The sequence below is a fragment of the Podarcis pityusensis genome (assembly GCF_964106645.2).
Source record: "Podarcis pityusensis genome assembly, chromosome: 13".
Classification (NCBI taxonomy): domain Eukaryota; kingdom Metazoa; phylum Chordata; class Lepidosauria; order Squamata; family Lacertidae; genus Podarcis; species Podarcis pityusensis.
The window spans coordinates 737,411-763,639 of NC_138038.1; the positions used below are offsets into that span (position 1 = coordinate 737,411).

The following is a 26,229-nucleotide window of genomic DNA, read 5'->3' on the forward strand; positions in this document are numbered from 1 at the left end:
ACACATTTTTAATTTGGAAATCCACCATGATGGAATAAGACTGAGCTGCAAAATTATAAATAGTCATAGGGGGAGGTGAGCCTTTAATATGCTACTGTATTTGTACTTCAAGTCCGATTTGGTAAATCTCCCCTAGAAAGGCTAATGTTTGATGCAACCGGTCTGGGAAAATTAATGAGCAGACGCTTATAACTGATTACATCGGAACTGAGAGAAGATGGCGGCTGCCAGCAGCGAAAAGACTTTTGGATTGATTCAGCAGAAATACCACCATGTGAGGAGATACTGCAAAGGACAGAGGGGTATCATACACATAAAATTCACACAGAAACACACCATTTTACTTCAACTCGCTTGTGGAAACAACTCAGAGGCCATGAAAGAAGGAAAACAACAGGAAGATTTAAAGGAACTATTAGAAATGACTATCAAAAGCAGTAGAGATATGAGATGATCAGAGCCCCGCCCCCCTGAACTTGAAGCATGGGAAGTCCCAATAAAAAATTAATAACTCAGCAGAATATTTGGATTATTTGATATGTATATGTATAATTTGGAATACTTAATGTGATTTGATTGGATTGTTAAAATGGAAAACTTAATAAAAAATATTTTTTTTAAAAAAAGAACTATTTTTTTTTCTTTTTGGGAATTTAACAGGATTGGTTTTGACACTAAACTTGGAAGGTGCTCTATTAGTCCTGATTTGGAATAATATCCTTTAAATTGGAGCTTGACAAAAGAGCACCAGCTTTCTGGATTTTGGATTAATAACACCTGGATCTTCACAAATCAGACCCAAAACTAAGCAGGTGAACACTCACCCAACTCTGGGAGGGACCCTCAGGACGGGGGAGCGCCTGGAATTAGCTGGAGGGCATACGTTGTGAGAAATAATATGAAGAATGGTGAAGACCAGTGTGTAAGGAAAATATCATATTAATTTGGATTTACAATTATTTTGGATGTATAAACATTTTGGATTTACAATTTACAATTACCCACGTGTGACAGGAACTATTTGGAAGTACTGAAAGACCTGGGTATAGGGCGGTATATAAATTCAGTAAATAATAATAATAATAAATAAATAAATAAATAAATAAATAAATAAATAGAACTGAGCAGCCGTGAGCAGCATTACATTTTTTTTATTTTTTTTATTAACTGTGCCTACGGTTTAATCTTTAAATTGTTTAATCTTTAAATTCCTATAAACCTTAAGTTACATTGTCCATATTTGCTAAATGCGTACTCTTTGTATTGGTGAACATACTATGTCTCTGCGAACAGTTTGATTTTTTTCATTTCCATCCTGTTTGCTCTTGTTATTAGGTTGAGAACCGAAACAAAAATCTGAGAGGTGGCCTTGAACAACTAATAAGAGCAGGGGTAGGCAAGCGGCCCATGGGGGTCATTTAACCAGCCCACAAGCCGCCCCCGAACTGAGCTGCCTGCTCGGCGAGCCCCCGCACGCGGTGCTAAACCAGTGCAGCGCAACGCAGGGACTCGCTTCTGTGGTGCCGAAAATCGCGTCTGCGCAGCAGACACCGGAAATCATGGCTGCGCATGCTTATGCATGCGCACGATCTGGCCCATGGAGTGAACCAGCCCAAGCGAGATAAACCTTGCCGATCCCTGGATAAGAGTGACACTGTGAAGCCATTGTTTTGCCAGTGTTTTTAATGTCTGTTCTTAAACAGACATAAAATTGTAAGTAAGCAAGGGATGGCATCTCCAACTAGTAAGAAGTAAAGGCCTCTCAGGTCGATGAGATTCAGTTCCTGAGGGCAGTATAGCATCTGAGATGGTTTCCATTTTGGGAGACTTTAAAAAGGAAATGCTGGCACAAATGCAAACACAATTTGATAGTGTCAAGGAGGATATTAGGGGGGAGATGGAAAAGCATACAAAAACGGTGACAGATGCCATGGAAATAACCGTTAAAAATTTGGAGACCAAAACTCAAAAAACGGAAAAAGTCACCCAAGAATTGCAGGAAGAACAAGAGGTAATTAAGAGCAACCTGAGAGGTCTGTCGGGCAGCTACAGCTACAGCTTGCCCTCCTTGAGATGAGGCAAAAATCCAATGTTCTCAGAATAAGAGGTTTGCCAGAGAAGGAGGGACAAACAAGATTTGTTGACATATATAGCCAAGACAATTGCTGATTGGTTGGGGGAAAGTCAGGAGTATCTGGAAGAATCAAGTTGCTCCGGGTTTCGTTTGAAGACTTCTAGAGCTAGAAAGCAACCTGGAGACTGCTTGGGGTCAGGGGAGCTATTCTCCAAAAAATTATGAAAACAGTCTCCAGGTTGACAGTAATGAGGTGGCCATTTACAAGGAAATCCCCCCGATTTTATGACAAAGACGCCAGAGAATCCATTATATAACAAATGGTTTGATTAAAGCTAAAATAAAATTCAGATGGGAATTCCCAGAAGGAATTTCCTTTAAATACAAAAGCAAAAAATATAGATTAGCAAATGAAGATCAAGCACACGAATTCTGGCAAAAACATGGCAGAGATTTTGAATTTGATAACCCATATACAGTACTAGGCCCTCTCGGCCTGGTAGGAGGGACAGGTCAAGATCCAATGGGACCAGCAGGAGGGACAGGCAGAGATCCAATAAGCGGAGCAACAGGAGGGGATGTAGATAACTTATATAATCAAGACAAAGGGGAATATTAGACAAGGTCGTAGGTAAAAACAAACAGTAAAACAAAATGGCAAATTTAAAGGTATTAAGTTGGAACGTAAACAGCTTAAATAATAAAACAAAAAGGAATAAAATATATAATTCTCAAACAAAATTTAGATAGTTTGTCTTCAAGAAACACATATAGCAAGCAAATACCAAAGAGTCCTAAGTAATAAAAAATTAGGAATGGAATTTATAACAGCAGATAGATAAAAAAAAGTGGAGTGGTCCTTTATATTAAATCAAAATTCGAGCCCAAACAAATTTTTAAAGATGACCAAGGAAGAGTAATAGTGGTACAGATCGTGGTGCAAGGCGAACAATTTTTATTAATAGGAATCTATGCCCCTATTGATAAAAAAGCGGACTTTTATAAGAAATTAGAGACTGATTTAATGGATTTCGCAGATCAGAAAATGATATTGATGGGTAATCTGAATGGAGTCGTGTCATTGTAAATGGATAGAACACTTAGGAAGAAGGATACTGAACAGGACTGACTCACCAAAACCTTCTGTGAGATGGTGGGCAATTAAAATTTGATAGACATTTGGAGAAATAAACATCTATTAGATAGGGAATTCACTTTCCATTCAAAGTGCATGAAAGCACTGCAAGGATAGATGCGATGTGGCTGTCTAAATAATTAGAACTGAAGGTAAGGAAAATATAAATAATGCCAAGAACAATCTCAGACTACAATCCTTTATTTTTAGAAATGCAAAATGAAATACAATCCACTTTTAGATGGAGATTAAATGAGGATTTATTAGATTCAATTTAAAAATAAATTTTTTAAAAAGCACAAAAGGAATTTGGAGACTATTTTGAGCTTAACCTAAATAAGGGTACGAAAGCACAGATAGTATGGGATGCTAGTAAAGCGGTTATGAGGGACTTATTTATCCAACAAAATACGTATAGGAGGAAATAGAGAGAAAAAGAAGAGAGAAATATTAGAGGCATTATTGAAAAAAGAAAAAGAACTAATATGCAAACCAAACAAAGAATCCACAAAGCAAGTAATAAAATTATTACAAACACAATATTCAATGATCATCAATCAAGAAATAGAGTAGAAAATTAAAAGAATGAAACAAAAGTATTTTGAATATGCAAATAAACCAGGGAAATTATTAGCATGGCAGTTGAATAAAAACGAGCAAAAAAAAATAGCATAAATAAAATAAAATAAAATGGAAAAAATATAGACAATTCAAAAGAAATTAGGAAGCCTTTTGTTAAATATTTTACAGAATTACCGTATTTTTCGTTCTATAGGACGCACATTTTCCCCACCAAAAATTAAGGGGAAATGTGTGTGCGTCCTCTAGAGCGAATGCAGGCTGCGCCGCTAAGCCCAAAGCCAGAACAGGAAGACGGAGCACTGCGGAGCGCTCCGTCTCGCTGCTCTAGCTTGGGGACAGCTGCGCGCAAACCTCTGCAGGGCAGTGGGGTGCCTTCACCCCGCTGTCCTGCAGAAGCTAGCAAGGCTGTTCCCAAGCCAGAACAGCGAGACGGAGGGCTCCATCTCGCTGCTCTAGCTTGGGGACGGCTGCGCGCAAACCTCTGCAGGGCAGTGGGGCGCTGCGCTCCAAAGGCTTCAGGGATCTTTGAGGCTGGCGGTGGGGGAAAGCAGCGCTTTCCCCCACCGCCAGCCCCACAAGCTCTGGTGAATGTACCTTGAACGCATCTTGTTTTAGAGGGGGAGAACAAGAAAAAAATTTTTCCCCTGTTCTCCCCCTCCTATGGTCCGGTTCGTCCAATGGAGCGAAAAATATGGTATATAGGAAAGGATGTGAAAAGGGGAAGGATATAGATGAATATCTGAAAGCTAGTAATTTACCAAAAATTAAAGAAGAAAAATTAGAAATTCTAAATGCCCAGATAACAAAGCAAGAAATATTAGATGCAATTAAGCAGGCAAAAACAGGGAAATCGCCAGGAACAAATGGACTATCAGCAAAATATTATAAGAAATTAAATAATCAACTGTAATACCATTACAGGAAATAATGAATAAAATCTTAATATTAGAGTCCCAGAGACATGGAAAGAGGCTTATATAACTTTGATTCCAAAACAAGATGCCAATGTGGCATCAATAAAAACTTATAGACCAATTTCATTATTAAATAATGATTATAAATTATTTGCTAATATAATGGCCAATAGAATGAAAATAGTAATGAAGGAGTATATACATCATGACCAGGTAGGATTCCTTCCAGGCAGACAAATGAAAGACAATATAAGAAACATTATAGATATTATAGAATACCTGGAAGTGAGAAATGAAAAACAAGCAGCATTAATGTTTATAGATGCTGAAAAAGCCTTTGACAATGTCTCTTGAGAATTTATGGGGGGGGGGAGTTCAGAAAAGGAATTCAAGCTATATATTAAAATCTAAAAGCGAAATTAATTGTCAATCAGGTGGTAACAGATGAATGTAAAATACATTCCCGTTATCACCTTTATTATTTATCTTGGTCCTAGAAGTCCTGGCGAGAAATGTAAGGGCAGATGAAAATATTAAAGGAATTAAAGTATGGAAAAAGTCATACAAATTGAAAGCCTATGCAGATGATCTGGTAATCACAGTTGAAGATCCCAAAAATTCTCTTTTGAGGCTGATAGAAAAATTCAGGAGTTTGGGCAAATAGCAGGATTTAAATTAAATAAAAGTAAGACCAAGTTATTAATTAAAAACTTAACAGAAGCAGATAAAAAGGAATTATTTCAAACCATAGAAATAGAAACCCATAAAAAAGTGAAATAGTTAGGGATCTGGCTCTCAACTAGAATTATCAATATTTATAAAGACAATTATGAAAAATGTTGGAATGAGTTAAAAAGGAATCTAGAAATATGGGGCAAAATGAACCTATCATTATTAGGAAGAATTGCAGCAATTAAAATGAACGTATTGCCAAAAATGTTGTTTTTATTCCAGACAATAACACGGCCTGCTTCAAGATATGGCAAAAAGGTATTTCTAAATTTATTTGGAAAGGGAATAAACCAAAAATAAAACATAAAATATTAACAGATATTAAAGATAGAGGCGGATTCTCCCTTCCAGATTTTAAATTGTATTATGAAGCGAGCTGTGTTACTTGGATCCGGGATTGGGTCAAATTAGAAAATACTGATTTATTAGACCTGGAAGGACATGATAATAGATTTGGCTGGCAATGTGTATTTATGGTACAGTAAAGGGAAGGTACATAAAGGCTTCCGTAACCATATAATTAGGAAATCATTAATAAAAGTATGGGGGAAATATAAAGATTTATTATAACAAAAAATGCCCTGGTGGGTTGCCCCAACAGAGGGAATATCAGTCAAAAGGATAAATATGGAAACTAGATTATGAGATTAGAGACTTTGTTCATGATTGGCTGCAACACTGCCAACTAAATGAGTTTTTTAAAGAAGATAACAAGAAAGGATTCGGTTATACCATATCTAGATTCCAAAGAGAAATTACAGAGGATAATAATAAACTTTTAAAGAAAATGTATAATTTATTGTTAGAATGGGAGACGAAAGACGAAAGAGGTTAAATCGGTAATGATTAAATGGGCACAAAATATAGGTCATAATATACAAATGGAAGACTGGGGAAAGTTATGGAAAGTAACTTTAAAATTTACTGATTGTGTATTGTTAAAAGAGAATTATATGAAAATGATGTACTGATGGTTTATTACACCAGCGAAAATGGCCAAAATGTATAGAACAAGCTCCAATAAGTGTTGGAAATGTAAAGAAAAAGAAGGAACGTTTTATCACATGTGGTGGAATTGTAAAATAATTAAAAACTATTGGTACATGATTTATAATGAAATGAAAAGAATGTTTAAGATAACCTTTGTTAAAAGACCAGAAGCTTTCTTATTAGGCATTTTAGGTCAAGATTTGCCAAAAGACAAGAAAAATTTATTTATGTATACTACAACAGTGGCTAAAATTTTACTAGCTCAAAAGTGGAAAGGCGATGAAATGCCAATGAAATAACAATGGCAAGAAAAACTGATGGAATATGCTGAAATGGTGAAGTTGACTGAAAGACCTAAAGATAAGGACAATATTGACTTTTAAAAAGACTGAGAACCTTTTATGATGTACATACAGAAGCAACATAAGGAAATGGACTCACTTGTAGGGTTTGTGTAAACACTTACAATCAACAAATAGAACATAATAATGAAGTATAATCTTAACTTTACTATATTAGGGAATAAGATAACATGCAGGAGAAGTGAATACGTTATAAACCAGAAAGGGAAGTTGGGGGAAATCTTGGGGTGGGGGTGTAATTGGAAATCTATTTTGTGACCATCTTACCAGTAGGGATTATGTTAAAATTTGTTCATATATATATATATATATAGAGAGAGAGAGAGAGAGAGAGAGAGAGAGTCCCTATTAAAATTCATTTATATATTTAATAGGGACTATATATATTTAATAGGGACTATAGATATAATCATAGAATCATAGAGTTGGAAGAGACCACAAGGGCCATCGAGCCCAACCCCCTGCCAAGCAGGAAACACCATCAGAGCACTCATGACATATGGTTGTCAAGCCTCTGCTTAAAGACCTCCAAAGAAGGAGACTCCACCACACTCCTTGGCAGCAAATTCCACTGTCGAACAGCTCTTACTGTCAGGAAGTTCTTCCTAATGTTTAGGTGGAATCTTCTTTCTTGTAGTTTGGATCCATTGCTCCGTGTCCGCTTCTCTGGAGCAGCAGAAAACAACCTTTCTCCCTCCTCTATGTGACATCCTTTTATATATTTGAACATGGCTATCATATCACCCCTTAACCTCCTCTTCTCCAGGCTAAACATGCCCAGCTCCCTTAGCCGTTCCTCATAAGGCATCGTTTCCAGGCCTTTGACCATTCTGGTTGCCCTCCTCTGGACACGTTCCAGTTTGTCAGTGTCCTTCTTGAATATAGACATATAGATATAGACAGTCCCTATTAAAATTCGTTTTGTTAGCTTGTGCCCAGTTCTCCAATCTGTTGAGGTAATTTTGAATTTTGAATCTGTCTTCTGTGGCATTAGCTCCCCCTCCCAGTTTGGTGCCATCTGCAAATTTGATGAGCATCCCCTCAATTCTTTCATCCAAGTCGTTTATAAAGACATTGAACAACAATGGGCCCAAGATAGAACCCAGTGGTACCCCACTTGTCACTTTTTTTCAGGATGACAAGGAACCATTAACTAATACTGCTTGGGTTTGGTCAGCCAACGAGCTACAAATCCACCTAACAGTTACATTTTACCAGCATTTTCACAAGAATATCATTGGGGACTTTGTCAAAAGCCTTACTGAAATCAAGTCCAGAAGCTCAAAAGCCTCTCAGTTCTGCAATTCTGTACAGCTCTTGCTTACCAAGCCCCCTGTGATATACAGCCTTCGCTCTGTCCCTTTTGCAAAAGGGGAACTGAAGCTTAGAGGAAGCACCTCTGCCCAAGGACACAAAACTGATCAAGGGCTCGGTAACAGAGACAAGATGGCAACGGAGATAGCAGCATAGTCAGGTTCGCCTGCCTTCAATTAAGATTTTAAGTAGTTTTTTTAGGCTTCCTGGACTCTAATTTTATAGTTTTAATGATTTATTGGCTGAGTTATCACCTCACCACTGCCCCTGTTTTTCTTAGCTAACGTTTTATTGTTTTACTGTTTTACTGGCGACGTTGAAAAAATGAAATGTGAGTGGGGCTGCTGAAGACGCGCTTGCCGGAGCTCCCCTTTCTAGTTCATGCTGTAAGTTACTCCGCTCCTATTTTTCTCTGGAAGTTGGCACGATAATGTTTTGATGACGCCAGGAGCTCACCCTGTGGAAGCTTGCAAAGCCAGCGCCATAAATCTCCTTAATGAGCTTCACTAACAATCTGATTAGCTGTAACTTGGGCAGCCACCGGCCGCGCTTCCCTGGCCTTCCACCAGCTCTTGCTTGGCTTTTGAAGGAATCTTAGATAACCGAGCCGCTCAAGGGGTTTAGCATGACGAATCTAAAACGTGGCCGTACCTCTTCTGTGGAAGACTGTTCCTTTAATGCCTCAGAACCTAGGTCTAAGGTTTCAAAGCCTACTGGGCTGGATTCACCACCTAAGATCTTAGAGCCTTCTATCTCATCACTGGAGGAGTTTTTCTGCAATCTTGTGCTTCCTTCACCTGTTACTTCCAAACAGTTAGATTGCCTACATGATCCTGCAATGACTCCAAACAACCTTTTAAACACCTCCAAACAGATAGACTGTCCACATGATCCCGCAACGACTTTAAATACTCCCTTGTCAGGAGACAAATCGCTGTTGGATATGACCTCCAGCCCAGATGGCCTCTCTCCCTACCCCGACCCTCATCGTAAATCTTTATGTGATATAGTACAATCAGCGGAGCTGAGGACTTTGCAGAAATATTGCCTTCACTTGGCTGACGAAATAAAGGTGCTATCAGCTTCCATCAATATGTTAGAGGGAAAACTAAATGCCTTCACCAAAACCCCTGTCTCGATTTTGAACTCGCCATTAAATCATCAGGGACCTGATAATTATGAGGCACAGAGCCTAAGTAGGGGGCAGCAGCTAGTAAACCTCCAACTCACCCCTAATAATATATGCTTGAACATCGCTCACTCCTGCTTCCCCTATTATGCCTGGAGAAATTGTAAAGCTGCTGTGATCTCATTGCGAATGTTGACCAGGTCTTACTTGGCCCAGGGTGGTCTCCTATCATTAGAATGGCTGCCAGAGACCCCAAAATTTAAGCGCTTGTTGCTCAAGTTAGACTCTCCCAGGCTTCCTGCACTTTTGAGCAAACTTCAAAATCGTCTCAACTGGTTTGGAATCTTTCCACAAAGATGCTTCTTTAACAATTGTAGGGGCATTATTGGGAAAACCCCAAATTCAGTAAATTTGGTTAGCCGGCCTACAAGGAGGACTGAGGACCGGAATTCGCAGCAACGGACCCTTCCTATGATCCCCTCCCCACGATTTACTAGCCTACCACCCCACCGGCAAGAAGGAACTGCCTTAAGGGGTAGAGCTTTGACGGGTCCACCTTTGGCCACTATAGATTGTCGGAGCCAGCCGTTACAAATGGCGCAATTTAGCATAAAATAAAGACACGGAGAGCCAGCAATATTTTCATGATGGTAGGAGCAGCTCCTTTCGAACTTCCCTCTCCTCCTGCAGCTTTTTTATTATCCTTCGTCTCTCTCCAGCCGCATGGCTGTTTTCCAATGTCTCACGTTACCTCATCCGGTCAAGGCTTTTATTGCCCCCAACACCATATAGGGTCATCACTGCCCAGAGGAAACACAACTGCATTTAAGGTTAATACATTCCAATACATTGTAAAGCTCAGAGTGCTGGTCAGCCGAGGTCAGGGGGCACCCTGCAATATTACAAGCCTTTACCGTGGCTTTATGACTCCCACAATAGATGCTTCTAAAGAATGGCAGACACAAGCCTATGTGGACCCCCCTGCAGCGAAAACGATCTCCAATCCTCAAAATGGCTGTATTCCTTGTGCTGATACCATGACGATGCAAGAGACACTGGGGGATCCAGCAGCCCTTTGGACAAACACTGAGGCAGTGGCAAGGCTAAACAAGCTACTGGAAGCTAACCGAAAAGGATGTCTTTTCTCTGTCTTACATAGTGCTTTCCCATCAACAAGCCTCGATCCTCAAGGCACGACTCCTGCAACTACAGAGCATACGGCAAACGACGAGTCTATGGACTTGTCGGTTAACAACACCCCCTCGTATCAAGATTTCCTCTTACAGCGATCTGTAAATTCGCTCCAGCCACTGGCTGCTCCTGGGGCATGTGACAACTTGAACCTGGAGTGCAAACAATCAAAAATCACTGCCTTTTTTCATCTTACTGCCCCTTCACGCAGCGTGCACCCCCATTTGGATTCTCCAGGATTAACCACGCAAGAGAAATCATGACTTGAGGGAAACACAAAGCGGCCTCTTACACTACTATCATGGAACGTGGCTGGTATTAAATCCAAACTGACAGATCCATCATTTGTTGCTTATATAAATGGCAGCCACATCCTCCTATTCCAAGAGACATGGGTCTGTGAGGACTTCTATCTAACAGGATACAAGGGCTTCTACCTGAATGCCACGCAGAACTCGTTATCACATGGTAGACCGCAAGGAGGCTTGGCTACTCTTGTTTCCTTAGCCATAAATCTTCAGGCCGAAAAAATCGACATTCAGTCGTCACTCATGCTGATTATAAAGTTGCAAACAGCAGAGGAAACAATAGTAGTGATCAATATCTACTTATGTCCAATTTATAAGAGAAATCTGGTTGATCTGAGATGGCAGGAAATCCAAGTGACATTGGAAACGCTTTTTGATAAATACCCCGAAGCCACTTTTCTGTTGGCGGGAGATTTTAATGGACGCCTGTCACACACTGACCAAACCTTATTCTCTAAATTTAGCAAGTACCCTTCTTCACCTCTTATGACTACAGATCTTCTACCAAGGAAATTCAAAGATAACATAGCCACTTACGCAGGTTTCAAATGCAGGCAAACCTTGCTGGCCCTCAATTTCCTTCTGCTAAATGGGGCAATCAGCTCGGACTACCCTGCTGAATTCACCTATTGGTCAGGTTCACGTGCATCCACTATTGATTTTGTATGGATATCTCCTGACCTCACCCCAAAAATATCCAGCTTTAAGGTGGCTTCAAGATTGGAGAGTGATCACTTCCCTCTAGAAATTTCCTTGACTCTGGCTGACGATCTTGATAGGCACTCCTTTGTGCACCTATCAAATGACCATCTGGAGATAAGACCTACAGCCCTTAAATGGACCTCCAATTCGGCCCAACAGCTGAACGAACTTCTCTGGTCTGATCAGCTCCAAATAAAAAGGGCTTCCCTTATGCAGGCGGATGAGCCTCTACCAATCTATGACGATTCAGTAGAACTTCTAAAACCAACACTAGCTCGGCCCCCCACAAAGCATGGTAAACAGTTTTTCCACAAAAAATGGTTCGATGAGGAATGCAAAAACTTCAAGAATCATCTGTATAATGAATGGTTGGCATACAGAGCATCAAATGACCCCATGCCAAATAACTGTCTTATCACCCTCAGGAGAAGTTATAAAGCCCTACTAAAGGAAAAGAAGCTCGAGGCAGAAAGAAACAATTGGAACAACCTTTTGATAGCTGCAGAGAATAGAAATCCAGCCTCTTTTTGGCAGTTAATTTCCAGATACCTGGGCAGGCCGCTTGCAAGAATAGAACACATCTCAGCGGACACTTGGGAAAGATACTTCGCCGATCTGTATGCAGCTCATGATGCCTGCGGAGATACGGTGGAGCCGGAAGCACTGCCCGATTGGGACCCAGTTACATGCCCTGAAGTTGAAACTCTCATAGATCGATTTAAAGCAGGCAAGGCCCCCGGCGATGACCTTATATCCATTGATGTTGTCAGGGGTTCAGGAGCAGAGGCAAGGGCAAGGGAGGAAACAGAGAGCGAGGGGGAGGAGGCAGAAGAAAAGATGAGTGATGACGACGACCCGAGATCTCCGAGTCTTTCCAGTGAATCAGAAGATTCACAGAAAGGAGCACCAGTGGCCAGGGCAAGGGGGGAGCCTAGGGGGACACCCCAGGAAGATAGAGCCAGAGGGGACTCAGAGGGGAGCAGTTGGAAATCGGGACCAGCGTCACCGCCAGAGAGCAGGGAAGAGGAAGGGCGCCAGGGATCAAGCGCTGGCAGCTCACAACAGGGGGGAGGGCACGAGTCAGGAGTGGCCACACCTCCATCGGGGAGCGAAGAAACGGTCAGACGGAAGGTGGAAGGTTGGGCGCGCGCGACAAGTTCAAATGCACAGGAAGGTGGCGCAGTAGGCAGCCCGGAAAGGGAGCCAGGTCCTAAAGCCCGCCGAAAGGAGGGAGAAGAGTCAGGGGGGTCAGCGTCAGAGGAATCCCGGAAGGAAGAGACCCCGGGGGGCAGAGGGACCCAGAGAAGAACAGTCAGGCGGAAAAGGTGGAGCAAGGCTAGGATATTAAGTTGGTGTACAAGGGGCGGAGACTCAGATGGAGCTTCGCCGATCTAACCATTAGACGTAGGGTTGCACGCAGCAGCTTGAGAATGGAAACTGTAACTCAATAAAGACTTTTATTTAATGATCGCTGGCTAGCGTGATCCTCTGTGAGCTAGGATCTGGAAGCAACTCTGACAGTAAGCTCCATCTCAGAAATTGTGGGCATCTACAGCCTCGCGGAGAGGAGAGAAAGCGGGTGCCTACTAGAGAGCTCACGAACGGCAGACAACATGACGGCCGAACAGCAGATAGTGGAACTCAGAGAAGCAGTGTCGCGCCTGAATGCCGAGGCTCTTGCATCCAGGAAGAGAGAGGAGGACGCAGCTGCCGCCTACAGGGATCTCCAGGTCAGGTTGGAAGTGCTTACGAAGCAAGGGCAACTGACACCCAAACCGGAGGGGATTGGGTTGGGGAGACGAACAGGCGGTTTGGTCTCTCACTTCGATGGGAATTTGCAACAGTACCCCAACTTTAGAGCAGATGTAATGTGTGCACTGCAACTGCTGAACAAAGACTTTAGAGATGAGCAAGAGAAGGTGGGATTCATCATGTCCCATTTGCATGGAGATGCTAAAGCATGGCTGCGCAATTTGTGGAGAGATAAGGATCCGGCGCTCCAAAATGCGGATGCCTTTATTAAAGCGATGGATGGGTGCTTTTTGTCAAGCATTGACGTGGATCTTGCTCGGCAGCAGATACATGGACTGAAGCAAGGGAGGGCCAGCGTAAGGCAGTACCATGCCCGCTTTTTCGCTTTGGTCAGTGCTCTGGAATGGGACAGAGATTCGGCTCCTGTAAGAGACCTGTTTTGGGAGGGATTGCACGGCTCGGTTAAAGATGAAATTGCGAGGGGGGAGAGACCCCGGACCACGCAGGAGATCGTTCAGAGGGCGCTGGCGGTGGGGGTGCGGCTGGAAGGACGTCCGTGGAGCAGTGGCGAAGGGCGTGGAGGGCGCGAACCAGCCAGGGGCTCCTCCTTCCTTCCCAGAGAAGCAGCGCGTGCGCAATCCACGCCTCCGCCAGGAGGAGGAGCGGAACCTATGGAGGTTGGAGGTGCAAGGGCTCAGTCAGCAGCCAGAGCCCTAGCACCGGCAGCAGTGAAAGCGAAGCCTCCTAGAGGGAACAGGAAGTGTTACATCTGCGATGATCCACAGCATATGGCGAAAGAGTGTCCCCAGAGGCTCCACAAGCACACTGCAGCCTCAGCAATGGTAACTGCAGCAACGCAGCAAGGACAACCACAGCAGGGAAGCTGTATTCCATGTCTGAGGACGAACTGCAGGAACTCAAAGAGTTCATAGATCATAACTTGGAGCGCGGTTTCATCCGAGAGTCCAAGGCAGCGGGGGGCAGTCCGGTATTCTTTGTTAAGAAGCGGGACACGCCCCAAAAAAGACTTGTAGTGGACTTTCGCATCTTGAACAGTGTGACCAAGCCATCGGACTTCCCCATGCCCCGAATCGACGACCTCCTCGCAAAGGTACGGAAGGGCAGAGTGTTCACCAAGTTGGACCTGCGAGGGGCATACAACCTCATTCGCATGCGGGAAGGAGATGAGTGGAAGACAGCCATGTTCACGCCCCTGGGCACCTACGAATATAGAGTTATGCCTTTTGGATTGCAAAATGGCTCCCACGTTTTTCAAGCTTTCATGCATCACGTGTTGGCGGGGCTCCTCTACAAGACGTGCGTCTGTTTCTTGGATGACATCCTGATCTTTTCGGAATCGCAGCAGGAGCATGACAGACACGTCAAGGAAGTGCTGAGCAGGCTACAGCAACATAGGCTTTACGCCAAGCTGGAGAAGTGCCAATTCGACGTGACGGAGGTGGATTTCCTGGGCTACAAGTTGTCTGATAAAGGGCTCGCCATGGACAGCGCCAAGGTCCGAGCAGTGTTGGATTGGAAAAGCCCACGCAACCGGAAGGAGGTCCAACGGTTTGTCGGCTTCGCGAACTTCTATCGCAAGTTTATCAAAGGCTTTGCGATGCAGACAGCGGCCATCACGGACACGCTCAGCTCCAAGAAAAAGAAGTTCATCTGGACAGAGCAGGCGGAGCAGTCCTTTCAGGCACTCAAGCGTCTCTTCGCGTCGGAAGAGCAGCTGCTTCATGTCAACCCCAGCAGGCCGATGAGGGTGGAGACAGACGCTTCGGACAGAGCCGTGGGAGCAGTCCTGCTGCAGAAAGACCCGCAGGGGGTTTGGAAGCCGGGAGCGTTTTATTCAAGGAAGCTCAGCAAGTCCGAACAGAACTACACCATCTGGGACAGGGAGTTGCTGGCCATTCATGCAGCGTTCAAAGCGTGGAGGCACTTCCTGATCGGCGCCAAGCACACGGTGCAGGTCTGCACGGACCACAAGAATCTAGAGCACTGGCGCACGGCACAGTTCCTGAACCAGAGGCAGATACGTTGGGCTGAGTTCTTTGCGAATTTCGACTTCCGAATAGAATATGTCCCGGGGGACACCAACATCATGGCGGATGCTCTCTCCCGTAAGCCACAGTATCTGGAGGAGGCAACGCCAGCGGCCGCCATGCACATCTTCGCACCGACAGTGTGGGCGTGCGCGGCGGCAACAGTTGACCTGGATGCGGTGCGACGAGCGTTGCAGGATGACTCCTTCGCGCAAGCAAAGATGGCAGAGGTGCACAGGGGCAAGGCAGCGACCGACGAGTTCCAGCTGCGAGATGGTTTGCTCATCCGTAAAGGGGCCATCTACGTGCCGGGAGACGAACTTCGCGCCAAGGTACTGCAGCAGCTGCACGACGCGCCCACTGCCGGGCACTTTGGCAAGGAGAAGACGGTGGAATTAGTAGCCAGAGACTTCTGGTGGCCCGGAATGAGAGGGGAAGTCGCGGACTACGTGGCGAGGTGTGACACCTGCCAGAGGGCCAAACCAGTGCACAGACCGCCGGCCGGACTGCTGGAACCGCTGCAAACTCCGTTCGAACCATGGGAGAGAGTGGCCCTGGACTTTGTCACGGATCTGCCCAGCTCGAGGGGCAAGACGGCTGTGCTGGTGGTGGTGGACTTGTTCTCCAAGATGGCACATTTCATTCCGTGTGCGAAGGTGGCCACGGCGGAACAAACCGCCAAACTGTTCATAGACCACGTGTTCAAGGTTCATGGTCTGCCGCGGTCTATTCTGTCCGACCGAGGGCGACAGTTCATCTCGAACTTCTGGCAGAGGCTGATGGGCTTCCTGAACGTCAAGATCAACCTGGCGTCGGCTAGACACCCGCAGACCAACGGGCAAGCGGAGCGGGTCAATGCCATCATGCAGCAGTACCTGAGATGTTATGCGAATCAACAGCCTGCGACGTGGGTGGATTACCTGCCTCTCGCCGAGTTCGCCTACAACAACACGAAGCACGTGTCCACGGGGGTCACGCCGTTCTTCGCCAACAACGGGAGGCACCCCAGAACCTTCCCGGGACTGGAAAGAATGGGGGAGGGGGAGCCGCAGACAGCAGATGCGTTCGCGTCGGAGTTGCAGGAGGTCCACGATCAGCTGCGGCGGCACCTGGAGCTGGCTAAACACGCATACAAGGTACAAGCGGACAAACACAGAAGGGTTGGCGAAGAGATCCATGTGGGAGACTGGGTCTGGTTAGCAGCCCACGCAGTGCCGGCCAGGTCGTTGGCGAAGAAGAAACTAGGGCATAAACAACTGGGGCCCTACCAAGTCGAAGAACAGGTCAACCCGGTGGCTTTCAGGCTGGCTCTTCCGGAGGGTTCCAGAATGCATCCGGTGTTCCACAGATCGGTGCTCACTCCCTACAAGGCACCTCACAGGTTTCAGGAACCAGGAACGGCACCGGGTCCGCTCCGAGAGAGAACCGGGCAAGGGGGAGTGGCACAGGAGGAGCGCATCAACGAAGTCACGGAGATTTTGGACTCCAGATGGGGGGAAGAGGGGGTAGAATACCTTCTCGCCAAGGAGGGCACCCCGGCCAGTGCCAACAGCTGGGTGCCGGGCTACGCTTTAGACGAACCTCTGCTCAAAGAAGAGTTTCATGCCCTCTTCCCACACAAGCCAATGCCAGCAGACTTTTTCGACGACTGGCTTTTCACGCCCACGCTTTCAGCCAGCACGTTCCGGGGGTTCGACTCGGACGAGGAACCGACACGAGACGCCCGTTCCCCGGTGGGGTCACCCTCGGGATCTGCTTCAGAACCCTCGTATTGGTGGGATGATCGACCAGAGGAGCAGTTCCGCAGAAGGTGGCTGGAGGGTCCAGGACGAGCAACGTCTCCAGAAGGCAACGAGGGAGAGACGGACATGGACGTTTTCGGGGACGACCCGGGTTTCGAGCACGGCGGCACAGAGATGGAAGCGGAGGTGACCGTCGTCAACGAGAGCAGGGAGGAAGAACCGGAAGACTTCGGATGGCGGCCCGCCACGGGAAGCGAACTGTATCCGACATTCGTCCCCCTGACACAGCAGCACCCAGATCCCGCACCGGAAGGAGGGGAGGGGGGAAGAGGGGGCTTCGAGGGGGGGATGGATGTCAGGGGTTCAGGAGCAGAGGCAAGGGCAAGGGAGGAAACAGAGAGCGAGGGGGAGGAGGCAGAAGAAAAGATGAGTGATGACGACGACCCGAGATCTCCGAGTCTTTCCAGTGAATCAGAAGATTCACAGAAAGGAGCACCAGTGGCCAGGGCAAGGGGGGAGCCTAGGGGGACACCCCAGGAAGATAGAGCCAGAGGGGACTCAGAGGGGAGCAGTTGGAAATCGGGACCAGCGTCACCGCCAGAGAGCAGGGAAGAGGAAGGGCGCCAGGGATCAAGCGCTGGCAGCTCACAACAGGGGGGAGGGCATGAGTCAGGAGTGGCCACACCTCCATCGGGGAGCGAAGAAACGGTCAGACGGAAGGTGGAAGGTTGGGCGCGCGCGACAAGTTCAAATGCACAGGAAGGTGGCGCAGTAGGCAGCCCGGAAAGGGAGCCAGGTCCTAAAGCCCGCCGAAAGGAGGGAGAAGAGTCAGGGGGGTCAGCGTCAGCGTCAGAGGAATCCCGGAAGGAAGAGACCCCGGGGGGCAGAGGGACCCAGAGAAGAACAGTCAGGCGGAAAAGGTGGAGCAAGGCTAGGATATTAAGTTGGTGTACAAGGGGCGGAGACTCAGATGGAGCTTCGCCGATCTAACCATTAGACGTAGGGTTGCACGCAGCAGCTTGAGAATGGAAACTGTAACTCAATAAAGACTTTTATTTAATGATCGCTGGCTAGCGTGCTCCTCTGAGCTAGGATCTGGAAGCAACTCTGACAGATGTCATCAAAGCAAATAAAGATTGGTGGATCCCACTTTTAGCAGTACTTTACACGCATATAAACAAAACAGCAAAATTTCCCTCAAGCTGGAGCTCTGCGTTGATTGTATTAATACATAAGAAAGGACCACGTACAGAGCCGAGCAACTTTAGGCCAATCAGCTTGCTAAATGTCATTGGGAAGATTTACTCGGGATACCTGCTAAACAAACTATCGAAATGGATGGAGGACGACAATATCATTGCCGATGAACAGGCGGGCTTTCGCCCTGGAAGATCTACCACAGACCAAATATTAACCTTGAATCACCTGGCGGAAAAGTATGCCGGCAAAGCCCCAAAGGTTCTTCATGTGGCTTTTATTGACCTTAAGCAGGCATTTGATCGAATCTCTAGAAAGCAGCTATGGATAAAACTGGCCGCTACAAAGATCGATCGCCGTCTCCTTCACCTGATTACCAGCCTCCACACAAACACCCTCCTGAGAATCAGGCTAGACAATAAAGGCCTAGTCTCCAACCCGGTTACCACCACTAGAGGGGTAAGACAGGGTTGTCTATTGGCCCCAGCATTGTTTAATTTTTACATTAACTCACTGGTGACTCACATGGCCAATGATGCTTTCCACCCCCCCAAATTAGCAGGCCGAGCTCTGAACGTTCTTCTGTATGCGGATGACGCCGCACTTCTTGCCAGATCCCCTATTGGATTGAGGAGAATGTTGCAAGCTCTACATGAATACTGTGATCAGCATGAGCTCCAACCCAACTATGCTAAGACCAAGATCATGGTCTTCTCTGCCCGACCGAGACTCCATCGATGGTCGATGAACGGGATCCCCCTAGAGCAGGTTAACTGCTTTAAATATCTGGGTCAAGTAATACGGTCAAATAGGTCTTTTCTGGCCCATAGAGACTATATAACAACTAATGCATCTAAAGCAGCCATTCAGATTAGATCTCTATATGCTAAGAACCAGGCTCAATCAGTGAAGATAGCTTTGAGACTCTTTCAAATGAAAGTCCTCCCCCTTCTTTTGGTGGGCATCTCTTTAGGCTCCCGTAGGGATTTTTTGAAACTGGATTCTATCCAAACGCGATTCCTTAGAGCCATCCTTAGGATTCCCCCCTCGGTAGCGGGTGCGGTTATGAGATTAGAGGTCGGCTGGCAAGCTCTATGGTATGTGGCCTTGAAGACGAAGCTCTGGCTATGGCTCAAGCTTTGTTTTAAACCAGTGGGTATTGCCCCCTTGATATTGAGGGACGATTTCCAATCATCGTGGGAAAGGGAGGTCATTAATGAGGTCCAATCCTGCGGATTGTCCCTCCTTTACTTCGAGTCTATGACGTACAATCAAGCTAGAGCTGTGATCTCCCGGAGACTGAGTGACATTGCCAGACAAGAGGACATAGCCCAGGTAAAACCAGGGATGTTCCTAGGGGACCAGATTTATCGGACCATACCAGCCCCCTACCTTGCAGAAATCCACTATGTGGAATACCGTAGACTTCTTACAGCGGCTAGATTAAATGTCCTTGACTCTGCGATATTGTGGGGAAGGTACAGGGGAGTACCACACGCCCAAAGAACCTGTCATTGTGCCATGGGGGTGGTTGAGTCCACCGAACACATTCTCTTGACTTGCCCTTCTTATGCAGAGCTTAGACAAAATTTTATAGACCCACTCCTATGTCAATTCAGCCTCCTACCCGGAGAAAACCAGGTTTTACACTTGCTGAATAACGCCACTAGAGCTATACCTTCCTTGGTGGCCAAATTTCTCTTCTTAGCCTTTAAGCGTCGCAAGACTATAATTGACTGTATTGATATGGGGCTATCTGTTTAGCCCATTTTAGTGTTGGCTAAGTTTTAAAATCTTCCTGGATGTTTTTAACTGTGTATTGACAAAATGTACTTTTTCTGACTGATGGTCGAATAAAAAGGATGATGATGATGATGATGATCAAGGGCTCAGTTTCCAAGGTTCAAGCCTATTGCAAAAGTGCAGGGATCAGAAAGAGCCACTGCCCAGCTCCCATCCATTGTAAGAGACTGGGAATGAGAAAGGTAGATCCCAAGTGGATCCTGACTCCAGGTGGGAGCAGGCCCTTCTCCCTTACAAAGGGATCCGTGGACCTTGGCTGCTCAGGGTTGCCATCCCAGGAGCCTCACCTGTCCACACTGTGCCGCTGGTCGCTCCAGGTGCCATACTGACTGTCCGTCTCTTGCACAAGCGTGTCGGTGTCCTTGGCTTCTGCAGCTGGCCTGCCAAAGCACTGCTTCAGCTGATCCTGCAACACACAAGGGGGGGGGGGAGAGCATGCATTAGCCCCTTCTAGGGCAAGGAACAGCTAGCAGGTCTAGGGAGTGATGGCAAATAAAGGGTCGTGATGCCTGTTTCCTCCTGGCACTTAGCAGGGTGTGGCCTCCCCAAGGGGCTTTCCAAGCATCCCACCCCCACCTTCTATAGGGAATCATCTGTAGAAACTGAGAGGTGTACCCTTGTTCCATGGCTGCTTGCTTGTTCTTATAAATACAGCAAAGGGCCAAAAATATGGGGAAGTCACCTTTAAAAGGACAACTTTCAAGGTGGCTGAAACCTGGTGTCACTTAAACTGCTCTAGGTATTGTTGCTGTGTGAGGGCTATGAGCATCCTTGACTAGAAAGCCGGCTGTGTGACAGAGGGGATTCCCAGGAAGAGTAATGGGGGTGGGGCTCCTGGGTCAGCCTTCTTGTACCATGCGGGAAAAGAATTAGAAGGACTCACAGAAAAATAGCAGGGTTCTCTCACAAAATGTGCCAAATTTTCCTCTTAGGAAACAGAGCATAGACTCATCTTGCCTAGACAAAGCTGATTTTAGAAACCAGTGAACACCCCAAAATCTGGTACTGAGTGTTCCTTTCTCTCACTTTATACATTTTTCTTTTCTGTTTGGCTAACCCATGGGTAGGCAAACTAAGGCCCGGGGGCCAGAGCCGGCCTAATCGCCTTCTCAATCTCAGTCTCAGTCTCAGTCAGTTTTATTGCACATAGCCAAAGGCTGCCACAATGTACACAGAATTATTTGACAATTAAAAGAAAATTACTTCACCCAGGGAAGTAATTTTTCCTTTTTTACTTCTCTACTTTTTAACTTACTGAGATTCTAACAGCACCTTCTTGTCTATGCCTTCTCAATCCGGCCCGCAGGTGGTCCGGCAATCTGCGTGTTTCTACATGAGTAGAATGTGTGCTTTTATTTAAAATGCATCTCTGTGTTATTTGTGGGGCATAGGAATTTGTTCATTTCCCCCCGCCAAAAATATAGTCTGGCCCTCCAAAGGTCTGAGGGACAGTGGACCGGCCCATGGCTGAAAGGGTTTGCTGACCCCTGGGCTAACCTGTTCAAGGTCCTTCTTATCTTGCCCAACCCCTTTTGTTTACGGAATGCCCATCACAGGCTTGCTCTCTCTCTCTCGCTTGGCAACTGTGCCACGATTAGGTCACTACCAACGGGCAAAGCTATTGAAAAATAATATGGTACATGTTAATTAATGGAGACAGCAAAGCGAAAGAGCAGAATAAAGCTAGGTCAGCCCAATAAAAGCCCTTTGTTTTATGCAGTTCCATTCCAGCCACCAAATGATTCTGGTCCCTTCCACCCAGCCTATCATGACAATCGCTTTTCATTAAAAAAGAACTATGTGCTTCCTTTGCCAAGGCCCTCTGAAACCCAAAAAAGTTATTTGATTTGCTCTCAGTCCTGCCATCAGCATCCCTCTAGAAGGGAAGTAAACACAGGAGGAGGTTCTTCAAGCACTGCCAGGGTCCTCAAGCTCAGCTGCTGGCTGGCCACACTCTTCCGTCCTCAGAACCTTCCCAGCTCAGGGAAGTAAACACAGACATGTGACACACCAGCCACAATGTTAGCAACAGAGGAGTGATTTGCTAACAACACACACCAAGAGTGGCCACTCCAAAGGATTCCAACTTGTGCACTGCTAATGGCAGGGACCTTTACAACATAGACACACACTCCTTTCTGTGCCTGAGGAAACTGCGAGAAAGTACAGCCAGGGGTAGCTCAGGAGGGCAAGTCCCAGCCACAAACAAGGAGGCTCTCTGTTTAAGCCCTGGGGATCTACTCAGATCCCAGAACCCAGGTTATAGTCTTAGTTGAGACCAGACCAAGTGGCTACTGGTGAGACAAGGCAGAACTTGAGTAAGAACTTGTCCAGTGGACAGCTTTGCCATGGTGTCCTCTGGGCTGTTGTCCAACAGAAGCCACAGAAGACCTTTAAATATTTGCTTTAAAAATTCTTGTGCTCACTGGAAAGGCACCTTCCACTCAGAATCACAATCAAACCCCTTGTTTGAGTCACTGTAAGCTTCACCAGACCATAATCTATGGGTTCTTGTGCCAGAAGAAGAGTTTGGATTTGATATCCCGCCTTTCACTCCATTTAAGGAGTCTCAAAGTGGCTACCATTCTCCTTTCCCTTCCTCCCCCACAACAAACACTCTGTGAGTTGAGTGGCACTGAGAGACTTCAAAGAAGTGTGACGAGCCCAGGGTCACCCAGCAGCTGCATGTGGAGGAGTGGGGAAGCGAACCCGGTTCCCCAGATTAGGAGTCTACCGCTCTTAACCACTACACCACACTGGCTCTCCAACATCCTGATGGATTGGGGCTCTCCTCTCTCCAAAGCGGGGTGACTTTGCATTGACCCACAGGGAAAAATCAGAAGAGCTTCTGGCTGGGCAACACAAGTAGGGAAAAAAGGCTTATTGTGAGAAAAGCCCTGGATTTAGGGAGGGGGAGAAATTCTATTTAGTCTGCATTTAAAGACAAACTGGCCAAACTCCCATATTCCAAATCAAATGTGACTCAAATCACAACCATCCCTTGAAATGTGCATTTCTTTAAAAAAAATTCCAGTATAGTTCCCTAGTCAAGTAATGTGTCCAAAAGTGCAGATAAAAGATGCACAGATTAGTGAAATGCATTGTGTTAGGCCGGGGAAATTGGTATTCATGAATGTGTATATTGGGCACAATTGCATACAGAATGTATTCAGATAAATTCACACCGAAATGCTGATGAACTTTCATGAGCTTCTTCTAAAAGAAAAGTTCAAATTGTTGCAAGAATGTGGAGAACTAAATTTAAGGTTGGAAAAATAAGAAATAGAGACAACTGATTTGGATTGTGAGAGACTGTGGAGTGCTCTAAATTACTTGACCCAAACCATATGAAAGTTTCCAGTGTATTAGTACAGCTGCTCTACTAAGGTAATGGAGACTCTGTGGTACAACATTTTTGTTTCTAGACTCAGTCTTGGGGAAAGAGTTTAGAACCTCAGCTCAATGAATATCTTGAGGCATACAGCCACCACATGTTATTTATGCAACACATTAAATACCTGCTGGAACATGCAGGGTGTGAGGTCGGGAGCCACACCACCAAAAGAAGGCCCTGCAGTCAGCTGGCCAGAGCAGGCCATGTGAGCCTACAGGAGCTTCTGGGTGAAACTCGCTAACTAGTCCGCTGGACAGGAGCCTGGTTACTCACCACACTCGCCATCAGCAATGGGAATTTTAAAAACCCAGTAAATGTGTACATGGAGAACAATGAAAAATCTACATTTTTAAAACTCCTCCTGTGAGTAAAGTCTGCTAAAGGGACAGCTTGAATGTGTAACCCATGACTGTGTCATGAAAGATTAATGGACTTCAATGTCTGTACACTAATGCGCAAAGCATGGGAAATAAATAAGACGAGCTTGAGCTCTTGGTACACCAAACTAAATATGACATAATAGGCATCACTGAAACCTGGTGGGATAAGTCCCACGATTGGAATGCAATAATGGAGGGATACAATCTATTTCAGAGAAACAGACCAGACAAGAAAGGAGGAGGACTGGCGTTATATGTCAGGGATGTGTATACCTGTGAAGAAATCCAAGATTTAGAACCTCAAAGCCAAAGTGAGAGCATTTGGGTCAAAATTAAGGGAGAGAAGAAGAACAGTGACCTCATTGTGGGAGTGTACTATAGATCCCCAAACCAAACGGAGGACATAGATGATGCCTTCCTGGAACAGATGGCCAAGCATGCAAAAGGAAGGGAGATAGTAGTAATGGGGGACTTCAATTACCCGGATATTTGCTGGATGTCAAACTCAGCCAAGAGCATAAGGTCAAACAGATTCCTCACTGGCCTTGCAGACAACTTCATTGTCCAGAAAGTGGGAGAAGCAACAAGAGGAACAGCCATTTTAGATCTGGTCCTAACCAATGTTGATGACCTGGTTAGTGGGGTAGAAGTGGAAGGATCATTAGGCGCGAGTGATCATGCTCTTCTGAAGTTTACTATACAGCGGAAAGGAGCAGCCAAGCATACTAGGACTCAATTTCTTGCCTTTAAGAAAGCTGACTTCATAAAACTTAGGGAAGTGCTGGGTGAGATCCCATGGACAGCGATACTAAAAGGAAAGGGAGTTCATGATGGCTGGGAGTTTGTTAAGAGGGAGATAGTAAAAGCACAACTTCAGGCAATACCAATGAGACGGAAACATGGAAGGTGCCTAAAGAAGCCAGGGTGGCTATCTAAAGAACTTTTAACTGAGTTAAGATTTAAAAAGGATGTGTACAAAAAATGGAAAAGGGGAAACCACCAAAGAGGAATTCAAACAAATAGCCAGCATGTGTAGACACAAAGTCAGAAAAGCTAAAGCACAGAATGAACTCAGGCTTGCTAGAGAGGTTAAAAGCAACAAAAAAGGCTTTTATGGGTATGTTTGTAGCAAAAGGAAGAACAAAGAAACAGTGGGGTCACTCAGAGGAGAAGATGGTGAAATGCAAACAGGGGACACAGAAAGGGCTGAACTCCTCAATGCCTTCTTTGCCTCAGTCTTCTCCGATAAAGAAAACAATGCCCGACCTGAAGAATTTGGAGCAAATGATTCAGCAGAGGAAACACAGCCCAGAATAACTGAGGAGATAGTACAAGAATACTTGGCTAGTTTAGATGTATTCAAGTCTCCAGGGCCAGATGAACTGCATCCAAGAGTATTAAAAGAACTGGCAGATGTGATCTCAGAACCACTGGCAGTCATCTTTGAGAATTCCTGGAGAACAGGCGAAGTCCCGGCAGACTGGAGGAGGGCAAATGTTGTCCCTATTTTCAAAAAGGGGGAAAGAGAGGACCCAAATAATTACCGCCCAGTCAGTCTGACATCAATACCAGGGAAGATTCTGGAGCAGATCATTATTATTATTTTTTTAATAAAATGTTTATTAGGATTTTACAATAAACATAGGTTTAACAAACTAAAAAGAAAACATAGACAGAAAAAGAAAAAAGATAACAAGAAAAATACAAAAAATTACCAGAAAAAAAAACCTAGAAGAAAAAAAAATACAAAATGCAAAAAGCAGATGGCTAAAAAAAATTTTTTTTAAAGAAAAATCCATTTTTCAATATCTTTAGGCTCATTTACTTATTTCCTTGACCTCCTCACACCTCCCCTTTTTGTATTCCCGTTTACAAAATCCTTACCCTCTTTCATTTATCTTTACTCTGTGTCTTAACCTATTATAACTATATATTTTCATCCATATGACTATCTATATTTGCATATTCTTTTTAACCTTATTACCAAAACCACTTATTTTCAATCCAACATCATTTTAACATTCATTAATTTTACAGTATTTCTGCAAATAGTCTTTAAATTTCTTCCAATCTTCTTCCACCAACTCTTCTCCCTGGTCTCGGATTCTGCCAGTCATTTCCGCCAATTCCATATAGTCCATCACCTTCATCTGCCACTCTTCCAGGGTGGGTAAATCTTGTGTCTTCCAATACTTTGCAATAAGTATTCTTGCTGCTGTTGTAGCATAAAGAAAGTTCTATCCTTCTTTGGCACCAATTGGCCGACTATACCCAAGAGGAAGGCCTCTGGTTTCTTCAGGAAGGTAAATTTAAATACCTTTTTCATTTCATTATAGATCATCTCCCAGAACGCCTTAATCTTTGGGCACGTCCACCAAAGGTGAAAGAATGTACCTTCAGTTTCTTTACATTTCCAACATTTATTATCGGGTAAGTGATAGATTTTTGCAAGCTTGACTGGGGTCATGTACCACCAGTAT

At 45.2% G+C, this 26,229-nt stretch overlaps 1 protein-coding gene across 10 annotated transcripts in view; it reads right to left on the bottom strand.

Annotated features, from left to right (window-relative positions):
* KIAA1671 overlaps positions 1 to 26,229 on the bottom strand; it is a 212,717-nt gene that overhangs the window by 83,116 nt on the left and 103,372 nt on the right. For all 10 annotated transcript variants that reach the window (XR_013978975.1, XR_013978976.1, XM_080979178.1 and 7 more), the window contains one exon: positions 20,263 to 20,381. Coding sequence is in view for 8 of the 10 variants with exons in the window: in XM_080979178.1 (XP_080835304.1) it covers positions 20,263 to 20,381 (119 nt within the window). In the remaining 2 variants the exon portion in view is untranslated. The remainder of the gene's footprint in view (positions 1 to 20,262; positions 20,382 to 26,229) is intronic.